Below are 20,331 nucleotides of genomic sequence, written 5' to 3'. Positions count from 1 at the left end.
GTTTGCATCGTCTGCTACGACTCAGTCGTCCCAAACTCTAAAGGCCACATGCAGGTGCACTGGCAAGCCGAGGCCAGTTAGGTAAGAGATCACATGACCCGTAGGTAAACAGAGCGACTGACGACGTGCAGCAGCTGATCGAACGGACCGCCACAATCACTTCGCATGACGCAAGGGCAACAGTGACAAAACTCTCTCAAAAATGGCATCAAAGCTGCCGATTGAGGTAAAGACTAATTTTATTTCAGTTTTTGGTAACTAAAGTTCGAGTTCAGTGCAGTTTTGTTTGCCGATAATAAATCCTACAGCTTTGTCACACCATTGTGAAGTCCATCTGCCAATCAGCGGGACTGGGGGTCGAAGACAGATCATTTTGAATCAGCAAGATCTTAGCAAGACACTATGCCATTTGTGTCTTTAGATTAACAAAATTATCATTGGTGCTATCCCATATTTGTACGAGGAATCATCAAATTAGTTTGATTTAAAAAAAAAAAAACAAACAGCGAGCGGACAGCAAATTGCAAACTCATTGTCACAAGTGTATAAACACAGAAATTCTATAGTAATATCTGGCTTAACTGACTGTTTCAGTAACATGTATAGTCTGTTTATTAGGTCCAATATGTCGTCTCTAGCCCTTATACCTTACGTAAGTTAACTTTAAGTCTGTGATCAGACCATCACCTAAGATATATATACATGAGCACAGACTATAAATACATAAAACCATATTTTAATGACATTGCATATAAATAATAACCAAAATATACAACAGTTTTATAACCTATTTTTTACTGGGAAAAATGTTAACAAAAGCCAGCATTATAAATATTCTGGACATTTCAAGCATGATTGAGCTTGTATAGCCGGACTGATCCGCTTTATATGGCTATAACTATATATATATAACCTGTGGCCGCACCATCAGTTAATACATGGTTAGTCGACTGCGCGAAAAGTCACCAACCTAGCTAGCTCTTACCTCACGTTGCATTCTCCCCCACAACCATACCCTTTCCATCTACTACAAGTAGCCGACCTTGGAATCCGCAAAAGACCAATATCAACCCCCACCCCTACCCCCAAAGTGTCATCTTTGGTGCGTCTTTCAACTCCCTATCGGGTGGCTTCTCTAGTCTCATGTGTGCTCTGTTACACAATTACTGATGTAATTCTAGATCTTGTGCACCAGACGACACAGTTCTTGTTTACTCAATGGATAAATGTAAATTTCTTTCACATAACGTTGACAGACATACAACACGCAAGCATTTGTGTGAACTGATATGCCAACAGCTTGTGTAAATTTAAAATGAATTTATGTATACATACACCAATTAACTGATCTATTCTATCCTATTCATGTATAATACCTGGTCTGCTAATATCTATAGTGCACATAATCATCCCATAAACAACAGCACCCGTACAACCTGTAGTTACTATAATTACGACCATCTATACATGTAAATAACTACACTTTGCAGCACCCACACAACCTATAGTAACTAAACTAATTATAAGCACCTATACACGTAAAAAACTATACCACCTGTAGTAACTATTAAGCTTATTACGAACATCTATATATGTAAACAACCACAACGTATAGTAATTAAACTAATGACAAACATCTGTACATATAAACAACTATAACCTGTAATTAAACATCTATACAAGTATAGGAGGGGAGTGGGGAGGGGTTGATTGATGTGAGCTGCCATCCAGCTGGACCAAGGTCAACACCATGCAGCAAATTGACACTTCTCACAGTTACTCGGTGTGGTCTGTGGTGGGTGTGGTCTGTGGTTGGAGCTCAAGTCACCTAGATGTAAGCAGGCCAGTGGGAAGGGATACCGCTCAGTCAGTCTTTCTAGAGAGCGGTATAGAAGGGAGGAGAGGTGAAACCCTATCACCTAGCGGAAAATAAGGCATTTCTGCTCTAGTAAGCAGCACCAGTCACCTTTCGACAAGGTCTTTGGGAAAAGGTGTGAGAAGGGAAAACCCTGTCACCTTGTGGCAACTGAGCTCTGTAATATTCTACCAGGACCTGTCAGGTGCAAGCACTGGTTGGTTAATTGGTTTCTTTTGACAGGAAATTCCAACTCGAGACCAAGCATACTACAGGGATGGGAGTACCACTATAGTGGGTGCAGGGATGAGGTTAAAAGTATGGCCAGCACTACAGCTATTCTAACAAGCACCCCTGATACACTGTTAAAATTTAAGATATTAAGACTTTCAAAAGTTGAAGAGCTGACTGGGAGGGCTGGTTTTCTGATGTGCACTCTTCTGTTATATGGATTTAGATTTTTTTGCGCAAGTCATTTTGTCAAGTAAGCAAAACAACGCTCTGTATCCAGCAACATCATGTCAAAGTAGCATATGTGGCCATGAAAAACCAGACAAACATGGATTATTATGTGTTAGGAGCTATTAACATTTTACATTTAATTTTATAAAAACCATCACCATTCCAGTGGTATTGTCATTGCACTTTTTAGACTCACAGAGATTTACTTAACCTCTGGCAGCTTTGTCAGAATACATCTAGAGATTGTAAAAGGCAAAAAAAAGAAGAGATTTTTTAAACATTGTCTTTGCCATTCTTTTTGTAGGTAGTGGACTACATCATGACTTTTTTTTGTAGGTAGTGGTCATATTGTGTCCCTTCTTAACATTGTCTTTTCTGTTCTTCTTGTAGGTAGTGACCCACATTATGTCCTTTCTGGGGGTACCTGACCGCAAGGAGGCTGCTCTTGTATGCCAAGCCTGGTATGAGGCATCTTTAGACCCAGCATTGCAGCAGAACATAATTGTAAACTTCTCCTATGAGAAAACTGGGGAAATTCTTCAGAGCTTTCAGCGACGACGGCTCAGCCACCTTGTTCTCTCTCAATTTGATAATTCAAGTTCCTCCACAAATGCAATACTGAAGTCATTTGAGCAGATCTCTGAAGATCTGAAAAGTCTGTCCTTGAAAGACTCAAACATTACAGAAGGGACACTACTCCAGATGCTTCTGAAGTGTCCACACTTGGAGAGTCTGGATCTCAGTGGGTGCAATTCCCTTTTCATGGCTGGTACTTTATTAAACAACAATGAGAAAGCCCAGCAGCTTGAAAAAGCCATGAAGAATGTGAAAGAATTAAAGCTAGCATCACTGCGTTACATTTCAGACAACTCCTTCCATCGACTGATGGCTGCATTCCCAAATCTGTCCAAGCTGAGTCTGGCATCCAGTCAGATTACTTATAATGGCTCTGCTTATTATTCCAGAACCTCAGCAGTGTATGATAATACAGCTGTTTTCACTTTCTTTAAACTGGAGCAGTACATTTCTGATCATGTCAGACAACTGAAAGTGTTAGATCTTAGCCGCACATCCATCACAAATGAACACCTTGGACAGCTTGTCCGCATTACAGACCTTCAGCTGGAGGAACTTTTCCTGGTGGGTTGCCGTGACATTGGCAATGAAGGTGTGAACAGGCTGTGTCAGCATCAAACTAGCCTGCGTGTGCTAGATCTGACTGAGTGCGTGGACGTCAGAGATGTGGGCGTGGCAAACATCACCACTCACCTTAGCAAGCTGGAGACACTCCGCCTTAACAAATGTCACATGATCACTAATGCTTCCATCGGTTTGTTGAAAAACTTGCCCCACTTGCAAGTGTTGGACCTGGTAGAGTGTTATGAGCTCACCAGTGCAGGATTGGTGACTGGACTTTGTGAGGTGGTCAAGTCCAGCCTTACTCACCTCAACCTGTCATGCTGCAGCAAGGTGGACACAGACCTGGTCATCAAGCTGGCGCAGCATGTTCCCATTTTGCAACACTTGGACCTTAGCTCCTGCTTCTTGCTGCAGGATGTGGGTCTTCACAATATATCCAGTTCCCTTCACAACCTCCGTACACTGCGTCTTGCCTGGTGCAAATCCATAACCAATCTCGGCCTTCTTGGCCTGCAGGCTAATGGGCTGTGCCCAGTCCATGACCCAGTGGATTCTCAACTAAACGGAGAATGCAGCTGCAGTGGGAAGTCTAAATTCCCGGTCATATTTCGCAAACCCACAGAAGCGCTCCGGGAAAAGAATGAGGCGACTGTGAAAAGAATGATAGCAGAGCTCAATGATGCATTTGTTCCCCAAAGCCTGAGCGCTCTGACATATCTGCAAAACTTAGACCTAAGCTCATGCCCGCAGCTAACAGATCTTGGTCTGCGAGGTGCCATCAAGTTCTGTGAACTGAGGGTTTTGAAGATGAACCTGTTGCATGGACTGACAGATGAAGGGTTGACTGACATTGCCATTAACAATCCTGGACTTGAAGAACTCCAGGTAACCAGATTTTTACATGTCTTTCTTGCCCTCCCAGTTAATTCATTGCATTATTTTCTGAGTCTCATACCCTACTGCCATGCAGACAGTAAGCGTAAATGTTTCACTGTGTCTAGGGAATGGTATAATAATAATTTGAACTTAACGCACAGAAACCTTAAACATCTCATTTCTTCCTTTTCTTAAGTGTAGTGATGCCTACAAACTACAGTTTTCTAAGATGATGCTGTGTTCTTTTGGTACAGCTGATAGCTACATCAATGATTACAGATAGATGTAAAACAGATACTACAAAGTACATGCAACTTTTGAATGTTAAAATTTTGAACACACTCTATGTTGTTTGTGTACAGTTACAGCAGTGTGCTCGCATCTCAGACACAGGCATAGACATTGTAACACAGCGATGTCAACGCTTAATATACTTGGATGTGTCAAACTGTGACCGTCTCACAGACACATCATTGCTCCACATCCAGGACAACTGCAGACGACTTCGGCACCTTGACCTCTCCTACTGCAGCAGTCTCACCATCCAGGCTGTTGACCAGTTGGAAGCACGGATGCAAACCTTAACCTCTTTGCGAAGGCTAAATGTAGGTTTGTCTAAACTTCCTCTGGGTATGAATATGATTTCTGGCCCAGGTGGTTTGAAGAAGGTCAGCTCAGGGAAAATACCACTGTTAACATTAGTTTAGCAAAACCATAACATTTATATTTTAACCTGTTTTATCTATATACCTGGACTACATGGATGTCAGACTTACGTTAGGCTGTTCAGAAAGAAACATGTCCAGTCTTTTATGTATTTCAAGATTTGACAGGGTATAAGCACTGCAGAAATAAGCTGGCAATGGGGAACACATTTATTGGGTCTTAATACATTGTGGTGAAAGCATTGTGATTTACACAGAGAGAGGGGTCCATATCTGTCTTTGCAGGACCTGGTAGTTTGAATTATACTGCTGTGATTGCTTGATTATCATGTTTATGATAGTGAAGAGATGGAACATGTTTGATGAAGACAATTACTTAAAAACTATCAAATACTATACTTACTTATATTTGTATATTAACATTTACATTTGAGAACTTGATGTGATTATTATGAAATGGATTTTGCATGCTTGTGTAGTGTGTATATATGTATATGCTCAGTTGCTGTATCTTTTAAAATAGAGCACACTAGGTTTGTGCAATTAACGAACAAGGAGCTGATATAAATATGCTTTTAATGGTTGTTTCGTTACAGAATATGACAGAAATAGTACATTGATTATATTTATTTTCATCAGTTTTTCTCCCATTTTGCATATTAGTTTGTTGAGGCTTGCTGCATCTGTGATGTCCCATTCAAGATTGTGTTGAAATGTTTTAAACAAGGAACCAGTAATTCGTATGCTATATATCATGCAGTCATGCATGTGAGTATGTGATATTTAAAATTAAGGTGTTTTTGGAACAAGTGCTTTCATGACAATGATTATTATTGTCGTATGATCTGATTTTTTATTATTATTACTTATATTTGTGCTATGAGGAAACTTACATTGTTTTTATTTTCAGAGTATACCGTAACAGTTAGTGTATATAAGAGAAAGTGCCATAGTCTTCGTTTTGCATGCTTGGAGAATGTTTAAGTGTATTACTTATTATGTTAATTGCTTTGCATTGTTATAACGATGTGAACATTACTGTAAACAATGTGAAAATATTCCAAGGTCAGATTTGGAATAGCTTGTACTGAAATCAGCATGCTACTCCAGGGACTTTTTGTTAAATGCGATTGGATATATTTAGGTTGTATAAGTAACTTGATGGCAGGATTAGATGTAGGCCTAGGAAAGAAAGGGTAGCTCAGAGCTCATTAATTTCATTGGTGTTGAAACTTCACCACAAACCTAGTATACCTCTATATTTACATAAAATGTGTTACTAGATCATTATTAAATAACTCATTAATTAAATATTACTTAAATTGCTATGTTATATCACCGTGTATTACAACACTGGATAAGACTGCAATTGTGGATTGTGCACATTTCAATTACTTTAGTGCACATTGTGTTGATACACGTACACATTAAAAAAAAACATTACCCCTCCCAATATTGGGCATTTAAATAGCAGTGCAAAAACTATTATTGTGTCATTACTTTATAGCATTTTAAAAACATAACAGGCAGAGACTTTTTAATCATTTTCATGTTTACACATTTATCAAGAATATGTTTCTTGCACAAGGTTGCTATCAAATGCAGAGCTGTTTATTAGTGTAATTATTTTCTATATTTTCAATGGAAAATATGAAAATACAATTGACAACAAACTTGTATTTCTGGACTGCTGGCAGATGAATTTTTCCAGTTTACTACTAAAACGAGGCATGAGACTACAAAGCTTCCGGTTTATTCACATTTCAGATTAACTACTAAAATGAGGCATGAGACTACAAAACTTCCAGTTTAGTCACATTCTTTGTTTAGACTTGCTGAGACTAACAGCAGAGAACTTTGCAAGAGACTAAGCGTTGGTCTTGGCAGACAGACAGCAATCCACCTATACACATCCATGAATTGACAATTTTAAATGATGTTTGTGGTTGGATACATGGCTGTCATGTAACATTATTGCTGACTTCAACTTAGAGTCAGTAGTTGATGATTCTGGAAAAACAATTACATAATCCTGGCAGAGAAATTTTAATCCTTGTGTTGATGGAGCAAACCATCTTGCTTTTACAAGAGCTATAATTCTCTTGCTTGAACAAAGAAACAACTGTACGGATATTGATTTTGAGCAGTTTTTCATTCCTTTTCCCCCTCCCCATTATACATATATACACAGGTGCATGTGTATATAAATATACATGCACAGTTTTAAATATATATATGATTTTTATTACAGAATACAGAACATGCTTTTGCTGCATATTGATTCTTTCCACAATGGATAAGCTACTCTGTAGGTGATGTTACCTAGCCTACTTTACAGGGTCTGTATTTCTAACCTGAATACTTCTTTTGGATTCATTTTAAACAAGCTTGATCATGACCTTATGCTATTTCCAGCGATTTGAAGGTTATGCAGATGTCATGCTGTTTTCCAAATGGATGCTGTAGATCTCAAGTTCAGTGGACTGTTTATGGACTGCGGGTGAACTACATAGACAAACATCTGTTCACATGCTTGCCACTGTTTCAGAAGTCCTGCTTTTGTAAAATCAATCATCATTTTCGTAAAAAAATTCGTCCCATCAGGGAGAGAACATGGGTGTGACCGGCTGCATCTTCACAAGTGATTGTGTGCATATCTGTGTCTGAAGGGTAGTATGTATGGTAGTGGTACAGCTTGGGTATTTGTCTACTTGTATTTTAGTCTCTCAGACTGGATTGTGGGTAATTAAGCTGCATCAACACTGACATTCAAGGCACTTGGTGCAGTTTTTTGAAGAGAAAGAATGATTCAAGCATTAATAAAAAAACTTTTGTTTTGCAGTACTATGTAATATTTTGTTCTGCAGTACTAAGGGAGTAATATTTTTCTTGAACCAGATTGCTGACAGTTCCAAGTGATAAGCATCAAGCTGAAATCTTCTGCCCTAGGGAGAGACAACATTGTCAAAAATAAGTGAATTGTAACCATGAGTGATCATTTTGTATTCTGTGACTGCCTAGGACATATTTTTAAGTAAGACTCATCTTGTGTAATCCAGAAAATATTTTTTTTCCTCTCTGTGTATCTATACAGGAATAAAGTATGCCTTGGTTGCCTTACTTTCTAAGATACATTTTTATAAACATGGCATTTAGAGTCAAAAGCTAATGCTGAAGGATATCAAAGCTTATAATTAAAGAAAAAAGCATCAAACATTTCATTAACATGTGTGTATTGTTGTGATTAATCCTGTTGGATAGCATTGCAGTGACTGTTGATGAGGGTTTTTTGGTGAGTTCAGCTATCTCAGTGAGAAGTGTTCTGGAACTCATGGGTGGTAAATGTACAATGTTAATAAACTACACTTTATGCATATTTTAAGATTCCCGTCATCAAACTCTTTTCATATCTATACATGCATACAATAACACTAATGTCTGCACACATAGGCACAGTTGTGCATGCACACACACATACACACATTGCTGGACATCAACACTGAAACCAGTTTAAACAATGTACACTTTACTAATACATCTCAATAATTGTTTTCACTGGAAGCTATGGAAAGTGGAAACCATTTAATGTACACCAAGCAATATTATAGCCTACATATGCAAATAAATTATTTATCGGTACTTAATCCAGGTGCTTTGCCAAAGCAAAACTGTTAACAAAAAAAGCCACACAAATCTACAAGTCACGAGGGGTCAGTGAGGGCATTTTCAGATTTAATCCAGCATCTGCATGATATTTAGGACAAACATTTACTAACACCCACTGTTTTACACACAAGAATGCAGCTACATAAATCTTGAGTAAAATAGTCGTGACATTATCAACAACCTGAGAGCTTAGGCTCAGCATAACATAAAGACACAGAACTTTGCATTCATAAGATGAATGAGACTTATCATGAAGCAAGCATAAGAACATATCTCTGAAAAAAAGTAGAAAGTAAGAAGAAGTCTTTATTCATTTTAAAATTCCTTAACTTTGGAAACAATTCTTATGTTTACGATCATTATCATCACTCCCTTACAATGAGATGGAGAAGTCATAAAGATGCACCATCAGGGCTGATCTTGAACACCTTTGAATAGGTTCCCCATTGACCAAGTTTTTTTTTTGGCTTCCCCAACACCATTCTCTTTCCACTTACCCCAAGACTGTCATCAGTGACATGGCTGAACTAAGCCAATTTTCACTATTTGTCATTTGGTCTCCTGTTCAACCATGTCTTATCAGTCATCAACTTTGTTTCCGTAATATTTTTTTTTGCAGAAGTAAAAGGGGCCAAGACAAAAAATGTATACAAAATTCAAGCAGCTCTTTAAAATAATAGGAAGCATAATAGAACTGAAAGCTTCGTCTAAACATGTATGAACTTTTTGAAAGAAATAGTCAGACAATAGTTATTTTAATAAGTTATAACACAGGCAATTCATTCTGTATTTCACAAAGCACACAAGAATGTTCATTTTTTTTGTTGTTTTGCTCATTTGGAAAGACAGCTTTTTCCGTATCATAAACACATACACAGGTGCTTGCACATGTTTAATAATAATAATAATCATCAGATAACTTGAAAATTGAAGAATCTGATGTACAATGACCAATATCATTTTCATTGTATGTTAGGATTTACTTCAAATGAAAAAGCACTATGCAAAAATTCAGTAACCAACACTAAATTGCCCACAGAACAGGAAAGAAATAAAGCATGTGTGTAACAGTTATCAAAGTACACAGAGAGGAAGTCCCTATAACTCCATTTTTATGGGACAAGCACCTTTGTTGGTTGCTTGAGGATATCACATGATGGATGGCTCATTTTTTTTCTTTTTTTCATGTTACTGGCACAATGAAGAAGCTAAAATAATAAGGTCCCTATCTCACACAATATAGGTACAAAACTCTATTCTGTTTTGTCATGATAATGCATTAGGACTTCTTATAAAACTCAATATATTCAAGATATATTTCAACAAAATTATTTCATAAACATGAAATTCAAGTGCTGTTCATTAAGAAGTTACTTAAACACAAAGTAAGACAAGCACTCAATACGACATCCATCATCCAACCACATGAATCTGTATTTCAATTATACTATTCATGCCACACATAATTCTAATGCTTTATCATGATATCAAGTTCATGACATGCATAAAACATCTCAACAATTGACACAAAGTATCTTTTTTTGATGACCCTGTGGTGGTGGGGAATAAAAGAGTGTTGGCACTTAACACAGGAATTAGGATTTTGTACAGCTGTATTAGTCAGGCAAATAAGTCATATCCTACAGCTTCAAAACACCAGTCTCCACACATTATCACCTATCTGACAAAGTGCTAATGATGAAACACATCACACTGTTTCAAACACCAGAGTTTTTTTCATGCATAGTTACAAACCTGTGTGTAATTGTTGAAAGCTTTGATATAAGATTAGTTTAAATATTTTACAAAAGCTTGAGGCTCTGGGGTTAAATGCTAGCAGTTCTCTTTAGGCATAAACTGTTAAAGTTTGTGGGGAATGAAATAAGTGTTGTGAAATCTTAGGGACATACCGATTTTAACACTTTTGCAAAAATTGGCTGTAGACTTTACAGACTGTACATCTTCATGTTATATACTGGTATATGTAAAGACACACACAAAAAAAAAAGACTTGCAAGCCTCTCCCTGTGTCAGCAGGTTTTTAACATCAAGATAAAATAGATAAGGACATGACTGCCTGAATACCTCCTTAATATAATATGTTAAATAAGATTATCTGGATCCAACTGCTTGCATGCCATGGATAAAAAAACCTCATCAGACAAAACATTCTAATCATTCCTGACAATGTAGCTCACCAGTCTGGCAGCTTATAGACGCCCATCATTACACAGCAACTTCAGTCACCTGTTCTGGTATGCCATTCTCATCATGGCTTAAATGAGCAACAAAATGCAGCACAGCTGTCAGATAATCTGTGTAGCTGTGCACCAGACTCTTATCACAACCTGCACTGTCTTGCTACTTCACAGAATACTGAATTCCCATGTTATTTATCACTCATCATAATCAGTGATAATCAAGCTGGGAGTGGGGAGACAGGGTGGATTTGAGAGGCAAAAATTTCAATGTCTACACTCATTTATAAAGCCCCCCCTCCTCCCCCCACCACACACAAAATTTTAGAAAGGGAAAAATGTACACAACTGCCTCACTTTCGTGATTTACTTGCCAAATTTATTTTGAAAACTGGGCTGTGGCAGCTGGCAGTTTTCTTCATACTTTTTTTTTGTAGTACTGCTAGCAGCATAAAGAGTTATCAATAAAACTATCAACAAAAAACATTCAACAAGTTAATATTAATGAAAACAAAAATGTCACTCACCATCTCCTGAATATACTAAAATGCTTTGCCAAAATGTATTACATGTAAATCCCCTGATGAACTATAGGACTTTACAATGATATGGAAAGGAAAGTGATGTCCAAACTGAACTAGACCATCATAAAAAGGGGGGAGGAGAAACTGGTGTTTTTTGTCGAGCCAGCAACTAAGACTATATGACGACAAGGCAGCCAGCCCTGTAAATAGATGCCACAGGCAGAGAAAGAACAGTGTGCCCGAGACGAGAGCTAAACCCAGGGCAGCCAAACCTCACTGTATTGGTGACGGGCGCTAAACGTTGCACCACCAGACCGCCCTTATAAAAGGGGGACTGCATCAATCACACATCATGTGTGCCTTAACACATGACCTGGTCCAAAATCAGGTTTGACTAGAACAAAAAAATTTAACCCCCCCCCCAAAAAAAAAAAAATCAGTCATTATCACCATGTCTTTTTACCTGAAAAGTACTCAAAAAAGGAGGTAAAATCAGACATGATGACATCAAACTGGTGCTAATTTACTTGTCCTGCTGAAGTGAGCTTGATCTTATTTTCCTAAAGTCTTTGTACACCTCTGATGACAGAAAACAGCTGCCATCATGGAAAAATGTTGGCATACAATTAAATTACTTTATACTGAAACTGCACAGCAGGACATGTCTTTGGTAAGCTGCTGCATGTTAAAACTTAGATCACACCTCTCCAGTGTCATTTGACTTTACCAACTTTCAGCAGGTGAGATCAAAGAGGTTCCATGTGCCAAACTACAAAGGGTTGTTATTTAAATAAATCTGCCAGTTTAAATTTCTTGTCAATCTTTCCATGTCAAGGTGAGCAGTATTCATGCTCAAAGAACTGAATGGCTTATGCATAAATGATGAAACCAGTTAGGATACATGTTTATGATACATTTTTCCGTGTTGATAAGAAACACCACATTTTACCTGCTATGTACAAAAAAACACCTATCAAAACAAAAATGAAAAAAGAAACAAAGTGTAAATAGGTTATTTAACAAACTCAAATGTAGACAACCAATGTATAAGCTGCAGATCCATCAAAACTCTTAAGATCAAGCACAATAAACTTGCAGCATAACAGTTGTCATGGTTAATAGGAAAATAGTGAAAGAAACATGAAGGCTGCACAAAGTAGGCTTTGCCATTATTTTATTAATCTAGTCAATGGCCTAGTCGATGGCCTCAGTAGTGCATAAGCCTTTAGTTTTGTACACTCTTCTTTATTTGACTCTAAGGTCATAAAACATGAAAACGTGCAAAATTTTTATCCTAATGATAAGACATTTAAATTATTTAAAATAAAATGTTCACATCTGAAGATGGCGTTTGCTTTTTACACATATTTTCCCCAGAGGCAGCAGTTAAGATTGTCAGCAAGATCATAATAAAGAAGCAACTGTTCAAATGTATTTAACTATTGATTATCATTCATAAAAATGGCATAAACACGAAGACTTTCCATAGTGTACAGTTAGTGATCCATGCTGGGAAAAAGCTGTCCCCATGTACAGCCATGATGATATGCAGCATACACTTTACATCCCTTGGAGTTGATTCTCCAGTCATGACATGATAGAACTTTCATATGTGGCATGGCAGGATTTACAGCAACTGGCTAAGTGCAAGTACAACCAATCTGTTTCTCTCTGTGATCTTTTATTTACACACATAACTACAAGTAACTACAAAATGTGTTAGTTCCTTGGAAAATGGTCAGTCTATAAATCTATGTCAGTGTAAGAGTAATCCATCTACAGCTCTAGCATCTTTTGTGATGAATAAACACCAGTAGCAAGAAGTTTCTCAGACTACAAGAAAAATTCGTTCTTTGTGGGACTGATATATCCAGTAATACAATGTTATCACTCGTCTACCTGAAACTAATATGTTTATTATACATTATATAACACAATTTCCTTCTCTAAATAAAGTAGTTGGAGGAACATAAATTCCTTTCATAAGAGATGCCAAAGGGCAGTTTTCATGAAACAAAGATAGATTTTGTGAGAGTACAACGGTAACATTAACTTCATAACTTCATAGCATTAAATGGAACCTGATGATGTGCAGCTTAATCATACAAGGTCGCAGTGAGTTGTAGCTTTAGCATGACAAAGGTTTTGAAGTAGTGCAAGATCTGCATCCACAAGACATGACTCCTACTAAAAGGTTATGACACTTGTGAATTAAAAGCCTTCAATGTTACAGTTCCACTATCATACAAAATAGAGGTTACATGTGTGTGAAGCGCGTTTACCTTTTTCTATACAAATTTACAAGAACCCATAGTTTACAGGTTAGGGTAGTTTTATGTGAAATTTTGTGTTCAGCAAGTCTTTGTGACTGCTATTATGTAGCAATTAAAAAAGTATCATCAAGTATCATGCCCCTTTAAACACTCTCTACTTCAGCTAGGTGATTATTATGTTTACAATCTAAACAAATTACACTATTGTATACTTTCCACACTGCCATCATTAGTTATTTAAAAATATATAATTCAATCTCCTAATGGTATGCTATTTTTAAACATTTAAAAAATATAACTCATGCTTTCCAGTGGATGTCTATATACACATCAAGAAAAAGAATGTTGTAATCTCTCCGTTTTTCTGTTGTTTAACCTAAAATATACATATATCTCAACTCTTTCTTCCAACTAAGGATTTTTATACATTTCTCAAAAATACTGCACAATTCTTAAACTGAAAATGTACATTTTTCACAACAAAACCCTGCTATTTGTAAGAACACACAAAAGGCTAATTTTACTTGGGTAAAAATATTCCAAATATCACAATGACAGGTTCATATACTTTACTATGAACATGTATAAAAATTTAGCGTATGTACAATTGTGATAAAAAGCATGAAGTATACCTGCACTCAGAATGAAACAGATGCACAGTCACACACATGCATGCTCACATGTTCATTGTTTTGGAAGCATATAATGCTGTGGACTTTCCTTGTGTGCATAACTTGGGACTGACAGGTAGTTAACCAACAAATAGAATGAAAAAAATAACCTATTTGACATTTATAATGAAGCTTTTATGCTCCTGTTCTTTGTTCTGCTTCTGCAGTAACTAAGAACCACTGAAATCAAAAGTTTGTTGGAGATAAAATATTAAATTTTATCTTCAATAGCATCTACAAATTTGTACATGGGTGGAGAGATGCTATCATGTGAATAAGTGATCTCAGCTTAAATGCTTATTTCTTAGCTCAGGATGATAATGTGGGTTATAATGATAATGATTATCAGCAGCACAGGATATTAGAACATCTCGAAAGGTGGTGGAGTTTCAGAATGCCTGCCATGCAAGGCTTTATTACTTGCATGTTGGGGAAGGGTGTGGTGTATATGCTGAATAGTGATGGCCTATAACTGCATGTCTGATCTTGCTGAATAGTGATGACACCTGGCTATGACTGAATGATTGATCTTACTGAAGCAATATGGAGCATGCTGAGTAAACAATTCAGGCAATTATAGCATGTGTATGTGTGCATGCACAGGCATGAGTATCAGAGCTAGTATCACAGTGTATGATTCCAGGCATGCCAATGCTGGAAGTTTCCTAGCTCAGCACACACACAAAAAAACTATGACCAAAAGCCTTTAAGCATTTAAATGAGTAGTAGAGACTTGTGATGGCAGTCTTAAGATAACATGAGCTGCAACAATCACCTTCATCTGTAACATGAGAACTTGAGCTTCTTGGCTTTTGTGCTGCAAGAATTGTTATGGTTGCCTCTATGTATTTGGCTAGGAAGCACAGAAGTAATGATGTCCTTAAGAAGTGAAGCCAAGATGTGTAAAAAGAACTAGAAGCCGTGTCTAACTGCTGGCAACTTGGAGAGTTAAATATTTTTCTTTTTTTCTCTAAAATAAATACCATAAATGCTAAGCAAAATAAGAAAATATTCCCTCTTAAAATCACTAGAGCAGATTTTGTAACAATGGCATGCAGACTTTATGAAAACCTAGCAGGTTAGAAAAATAGTTTGTTCTTTTTCAGGCATTGACCCTCACAGTTATATTTGCTTTTTTTTTTGGTCTTGGCTTCCCTGATGAAACAGATATTATTTGCTGACAACATCCTTTGTGTCTCATACTTGTTATGGCTGTCTGACAGCTACATTGTGAGCAATATGATGCTTGAACAGGAAAATCTGGTCTCAGGAGTAGATGGTGATGACCTCACGACCGCTGCCTCTGACCATCACAACACGATCAATGCCCTCTGTTAGAACCTCCAAGAACTCCATGTCTAATCTTGAATTAAGGACAATGATCAATATTTCATGGTTCAAAATTCTAAGACAGCTTTTAAGAAGCACATGTAGCTACACATGTGCATGATAGTCTAATTGTAGAAATATAATGTTTAGTTTAGTGTGGAAGTTACAAATCTGCATATTCACATTCACGCTCACATTAACTCTCTTTCTTTTGTGGATGAGCTGTTGTTATGATTAAGGTGAAAACTATTAACATAATTTAGATACAGGTTTTTAGGATAGGCCCTTCAGCCTCGAAATACATAGAGTGTTGGCTGTTTTGAAAGTATATTGGTGAAAATTCTAACCAAATATGCACAAACTGCCGCTGTAATTTATTTTACGTGATTCTGCAGAAAATTGTTATATAGGATTAGTGGCCTTCCAGAAGCAGTCCATTTTAAATTGTACTTGAATTTTTTTCAACTCGCAACTTCATAATAGAGCATAAACTGTTGGTCATAAATTGGGTTGGGGAGAAAGTCATAACAGAGATGAGATTTAGATAAGGGAATATATCCATTAACAATTTTTGGGTCATAGCTAAGAGGGGGTCACAATCAGGAAGGTCTTAATAAAGAAGTTTGACAAGTATGCAGGTATATTTTTGTATAAGAGGATTTTTTGCATATAGGTGAATGAGAGTAGGTGTGCATATATATGTGTGGATGCGAGAAACTGAGATTCACCTTGTGAAATTGACAGAAACGGCAAGTAACAGCCAGATATCTATCTCAATAAACAGTTTGTTGCCTTATTTTTTCACCCTTCCCTCTCTCAGTCACACTCACAAACACACATTTCTTACTCTTCCTCCTTCACTCCCTCTCTCCATCTGACCTCCCCATCCACAGTAATGGCTTGCAGCACAGGTAGGGAGCCCCTCACTCACCAGCACCCAACACAGTCAAGGATACAGTTTTCATCCCCTGCTGGAGCCTTGGGTGGAGCTGGAAGGTTCAAGATCACTAACTGCGCATCATGAGATTTTTCCACAATATGCTCATTTAGTCGAACAGCAGTGTGCATTCTTTGCACATTCTTATGATCTCTGCACAGATGTAAAAGCTTCCTGTATGCCAGGACAACACAGACACAACTTATCTTTAATAAAAATAATAATAAATAGCGCATTTGTATAGCGCCTTTTTCCAGCATCAGCCAGACTCAAGATGCTTTACATATATAGGCATGCAAGCACATCATATTAATTTATACATACAATAATTAAGTAATGTAATTAATACATCATGTTAAAAATGCTAACTTTTAACATTTTAGCTTGTTTGTACTTTTGATGATTGATAATCACTCTTATGTCTATCAAACATTACATCAACAACAAAAGCTTTGTCAACATAAAAGCACATCCAGAAAACAAAGTGAAAGTGTAGGCAAAAAGGTAATGCTACAAAAAGCAAGACAAGAAGAGAGCGAGGAGACAATGTAAAACAATGTTGACTGGATGAGCTTACATCACTAGTGCCTTTGCTTTTCACACACACATGCACACACATGACGTCTTCCTGTCCATCTCCTCCTGTGAAAAACTTACCAGATTGTTGTTGACATGCTTTAGATTTGTCTGAAAAACTTACGGTTTGTTGTTGACATTCTTATGATTTGTCTTAAGCTTCTGAGCAGCAGCAGGCGTGAAGGTAAAATGTTCTTGTGCAGGAGACTCAGGATCAGTGGAGCTCTCCTCTGGTACACTCTCCAGCTGCAGATGTACTTTTTGTGGGCTTGCCTGGTCACCAGCACCAGGATTGCCACCATGGTGGGCGCGGTCCACAATAGACTGTGGCTGCCAATTGAATAACATACAAAGGTTGCAAAAGCACAAGAATGGTTATATGGAGTGGTATGGAATAGAAATAAAAAGTCTCAGACATTTTGAAGACAATGATGTTAATAATTTTCACTATACAACTTCTTTCCCTGAAGGTGAGCTCTGGGCATTTCACATAAATTACTCACACACAGACATATGCAAAGGCACATAAGTATACACTGTAAGCAGGCATCAAGTGTGATTACTAAGTCACTATCCTTCACACACACATAAACACACAGTATACATTAAAAGTATCATTTTATGGAAGACAGCATGTAATCCTATGCTCTGAGAAGTCATAATATCAGATAAATAAGATCATACTGTGTAAAATGATAAGAAGAAAACCTAGACAGCATGTCATCCTATGATCTGAAAAATTGTTATCAGAATTAGTCTGAAAGGTAAATTATTAGATAAGTAAGATGTCTGGAGCTAAAATGTAAAGTGAAAGAACAACATAAAGTAATCTATTGAGCAAAGAAAATAGCACAAGACTGAAATACCTCTATTTTTTTAACCCGCATATTTCTCAGCATCTGTGTCCGCTGCTCCATCATTAAAGTTCGTTCATATGTATAAGCTGAAATATCCTGACCACTCTGAAATTTCAAACAAATTAACAAAAAGAATTTAAAAAATTTTAAGAACGGTGGGGGGGGGGGGAAATCATAAATGTCACATATTACTTTGCTAGAGAATATTGTATTTAGGCTAAAATAAGTTAAGCTGATAAAAGCCTTTTTCTGTGAGAAGGTAATGCTGACCATATCTGCAAAAGTTTAAAGACAATCAGAATCTCCATTAATACTAACCATCTCAATGACATCAACATCTGCACCAATTCTCAGCTGGTACAGGTAGTGCTCCAGGTCTTTTTTCATTGTTATACTGTTGTCTTCCATTTCTGCAAACCACTAAGGACTTTTGCAGATTTTAAAGCAGTGGCCTGGATATGCCTTAAACTTTGTACATAAGACTTTGATCTTTTTATCTCTTTTAAAAAAAATTCCTTTCAACTGTATACTTATGAAAAAACAAGATCATTTATACAATTTGTCTTCTGATTGTGTAAGGTCTTTGATGTAGTTGTTGATGGATTTAAGATGCTGTAAGATTACAGGGTGTCTGCTGGAAAGGTATTGTTGTGGCCTTATGCTCCTCAGGGAGTAACAAGGAATAAACTAAACTAAGGTTAGAGGGTACAAGCAAGAGCAGTCACAGCATGAGAATTTGCATAAAACAGGGTATCTGTAATGGACAAAACTTGACAGAACAGTAATGGCATGAGGATCTACAAAGATGCAGACTGTAATGGACATCACTTAGTAGTGCTTTTGTGGTGATATAAGAATAAGGATTTAAGAAAAACAACTCATAAAACAAGTGATACACTAAGTGAAGGATACGGGCTACGGTGAAGATCCTCAGTTTGCAGTGCTTCCAAGGTCTTTCTCGAGTAAGCAGAAATGGCAGCAACATCAGTAGTCCTCCATCATGTCATTATAGTCAAGGAACATCACTCAGTCTTTTATAACCATAGTCATATGAGCAAAAATACATAACAGTCCTCCTTCCTCTCATTATAGCTAAAGAATACTATTCTCTGTCCGTTATAATCATATGAACACAAACGTATGTGTACACATAAAGGCACACCCTGACAACCCACCCATTCCAACCCTCCCAGTGACTGTACAGAAAGAGGATATGTACAATCCACCAGACATCAATGGTTCCTCGAAGCTTGACATCTGGCTCCGGAAACTGGTTGATGCCTTTTGTCACCAGCAGGGCCAGACCCGCAGCACTGACATTTCGCACAGTCTCTGTTCACATATGTTCACACGACATACTTATACTTTGTTCAGCCACTGTTCATACATGGCACTGATACTGTACTATATCTCAGAAAAATGGTGTAATTAGTGATTTAATAATATTAGTGATTGAAAATAAAAATCAATAAAATGAAGGTACAAAAAGGCTCTGATATTTGCAATATCCTTATAAGCTACAGACAGCCTGTCTTATTGCAAACATTCAAAACATCCAAATGACAAGGGAGTCCAGGCTTCCTTGGACCAGCTATCTTAGTCCATGTAATCTGACCCTGTCTGAAGGCATGTTGTATTGTTTGCTTTCAATAGCGACGGCACACAACTTACCCAAGAACACTCTATAGCTCTGTTCATCCTCACTGTGTCTCCAGCCATAGGGCCAGCCCATTACCACTGTGTTGTGCCGCAGGCCTCCCAGACCAGCATTCTGTACCCTGACAGACAGAAGCTCATGTTTTTGTGCATGTACACACATTATGTATAAAGAGTACATTATATTAGTGTATGTAAGCCTGTATATCTACAAATAACTATCATAGTAAAGTATCAATGTCTTCACATACATCTTTACTTGCACAATATTTATCAAATTTCAGGGATTTAGTTTTGATGTTAACCCACATGCTTGTAAATAGATTGCTGATATTTACTTGCTTACTGCAGCTCTTATAGTAACAATATCAGTGTCATCACTGTTATTAACATTAGGAATGCTTTGTAACTCTTACAGTGAGCAGATTCCCTCTGTCACATCTGTGGCCACGCTTACATCAGAAAATCCTTTAATATTCATCTCTTTTACCATCTTTGATAGAGTCTGAAAAACGGAACAGATTGTGAAAAAAGGATAATAAATAATACGCAGTGTTTACTGTCTATGTTAACAGTTTGATTGCTATCTTAAAGTATCCTTGGGATAACTGTAAAACAGTCAAGGAACCCTCCAAAACAGGTTGCT

General features: G+C 37.2%; 2 protein-coding genes across 15 annotated transcripts in view; one reads left to right on the top strand and one right to left on the bottom strand.

Moving 5' to 3' along the window:
- Positions 1 to 69: 69 nt before the first annotated feature.
- Positions 70 to 8,201, top strand: LOC112553483 (F-box/LRR-repeat protein 20-like). Of its 2 annotated transcripts, XM_025220728.1 has the most exons (4): positions 70 to 226; positions 2,708 to 4,342; positions 4,696 to 4,938; positions 7,897 to 8,201. In XM_025220728.1, exons 1-4 carry the CDS (start codon positions 203 to 205, stop codon positions 7,915 to 7,917), a joined length of 1,923 nt encoding a protein of 640 aa, XP_025076513.1. In that variant the 5' UTR covers positions 70 to 202; the 3' UTR covers positions 7,918 to 8,201. The 2 variants fall into 2 exon arrangements, with proteins under 2 accessions (XP_025076513.1, XP_025076512.1); XM_025220727.1 differs by lacking the exon at positions 7,897 to 8,201 and having other exon boundaries at positions 4,696 to 6,740.
- A 306-nt stretch (positions 8,202 to 8,507) lies between these two features.
- LOC112553480 (solute carrier family 12 member 4-like) overlaps positions 8,508 to 20,331 on the bottom strand; it is a 75,497-nt gene continuing 63,673 nt past the window's right edge. For all 13 annotated transcript variants that reach the window (XM_025220714.1, XM_025220716.1, XM_025220715.1 and 10 more), the window contains 9 exons: positions 20,102 to 20,190; positions 19,701 to 19,807; positions 19,245 to 19,361; positions 18,942 to 19,031; positions 18,348 to 18,439; positions 18,039 to 18,134; positions 17,297 to 17,502; positions 16,616 to 16,749; positions 8,508 to 15,688 (listed from right to left, as the gene is read on the bottom strand). In XM_025220714.1, the coding sequence (XP_025076499.1) occupies positions 15,597 to 15,688; positions 16,616 to 16,749; positions 17,297 to 17,502; positions 18,039 to 18,134; positions 18,348 to 18,439; positions 18,942 to 19,031; positions 19,245 to 19,361; positions 19,701 to 19,807; positions 20,102 to 20,190 (1,023 nt within the window). In that variant the 3' untranslated portion in view covers positions 8,508 to 15,596. The remainder of the gene's footprint in view (positions 15,689 to 16,615; positions 16,750 to 17,296; positions 17,503 to 18,038; positions 18,135 to 18,347; positions 18,440 to 18,941; positions 19,032 to 19,244; positions 19,362 to 19,700; positions 19,808 to 20,101; positions 20,191 to 20,331) is intronic.

This window comes from Pomacea canaliculata, linkage group LG12, assembly GCF_003073045.1.
Source record: "Pomacea canaliculata isolate SZHN2017 linkage group LG12, ASM307304v1, whole genome shotgun sequence".
NCBI classification, from domain to species: Eukaryota; Metazoa; Mollusca; class Gastropoda; order Architaenioglossa; family Ampullariidae; genus Pomacea; species Pomacea canaliculata.
The sequence above is the reverse complement of the archived record's forward strand: the minus strand, read 5'-3'. Positions and strand labels throughout refer to the sequence as shown.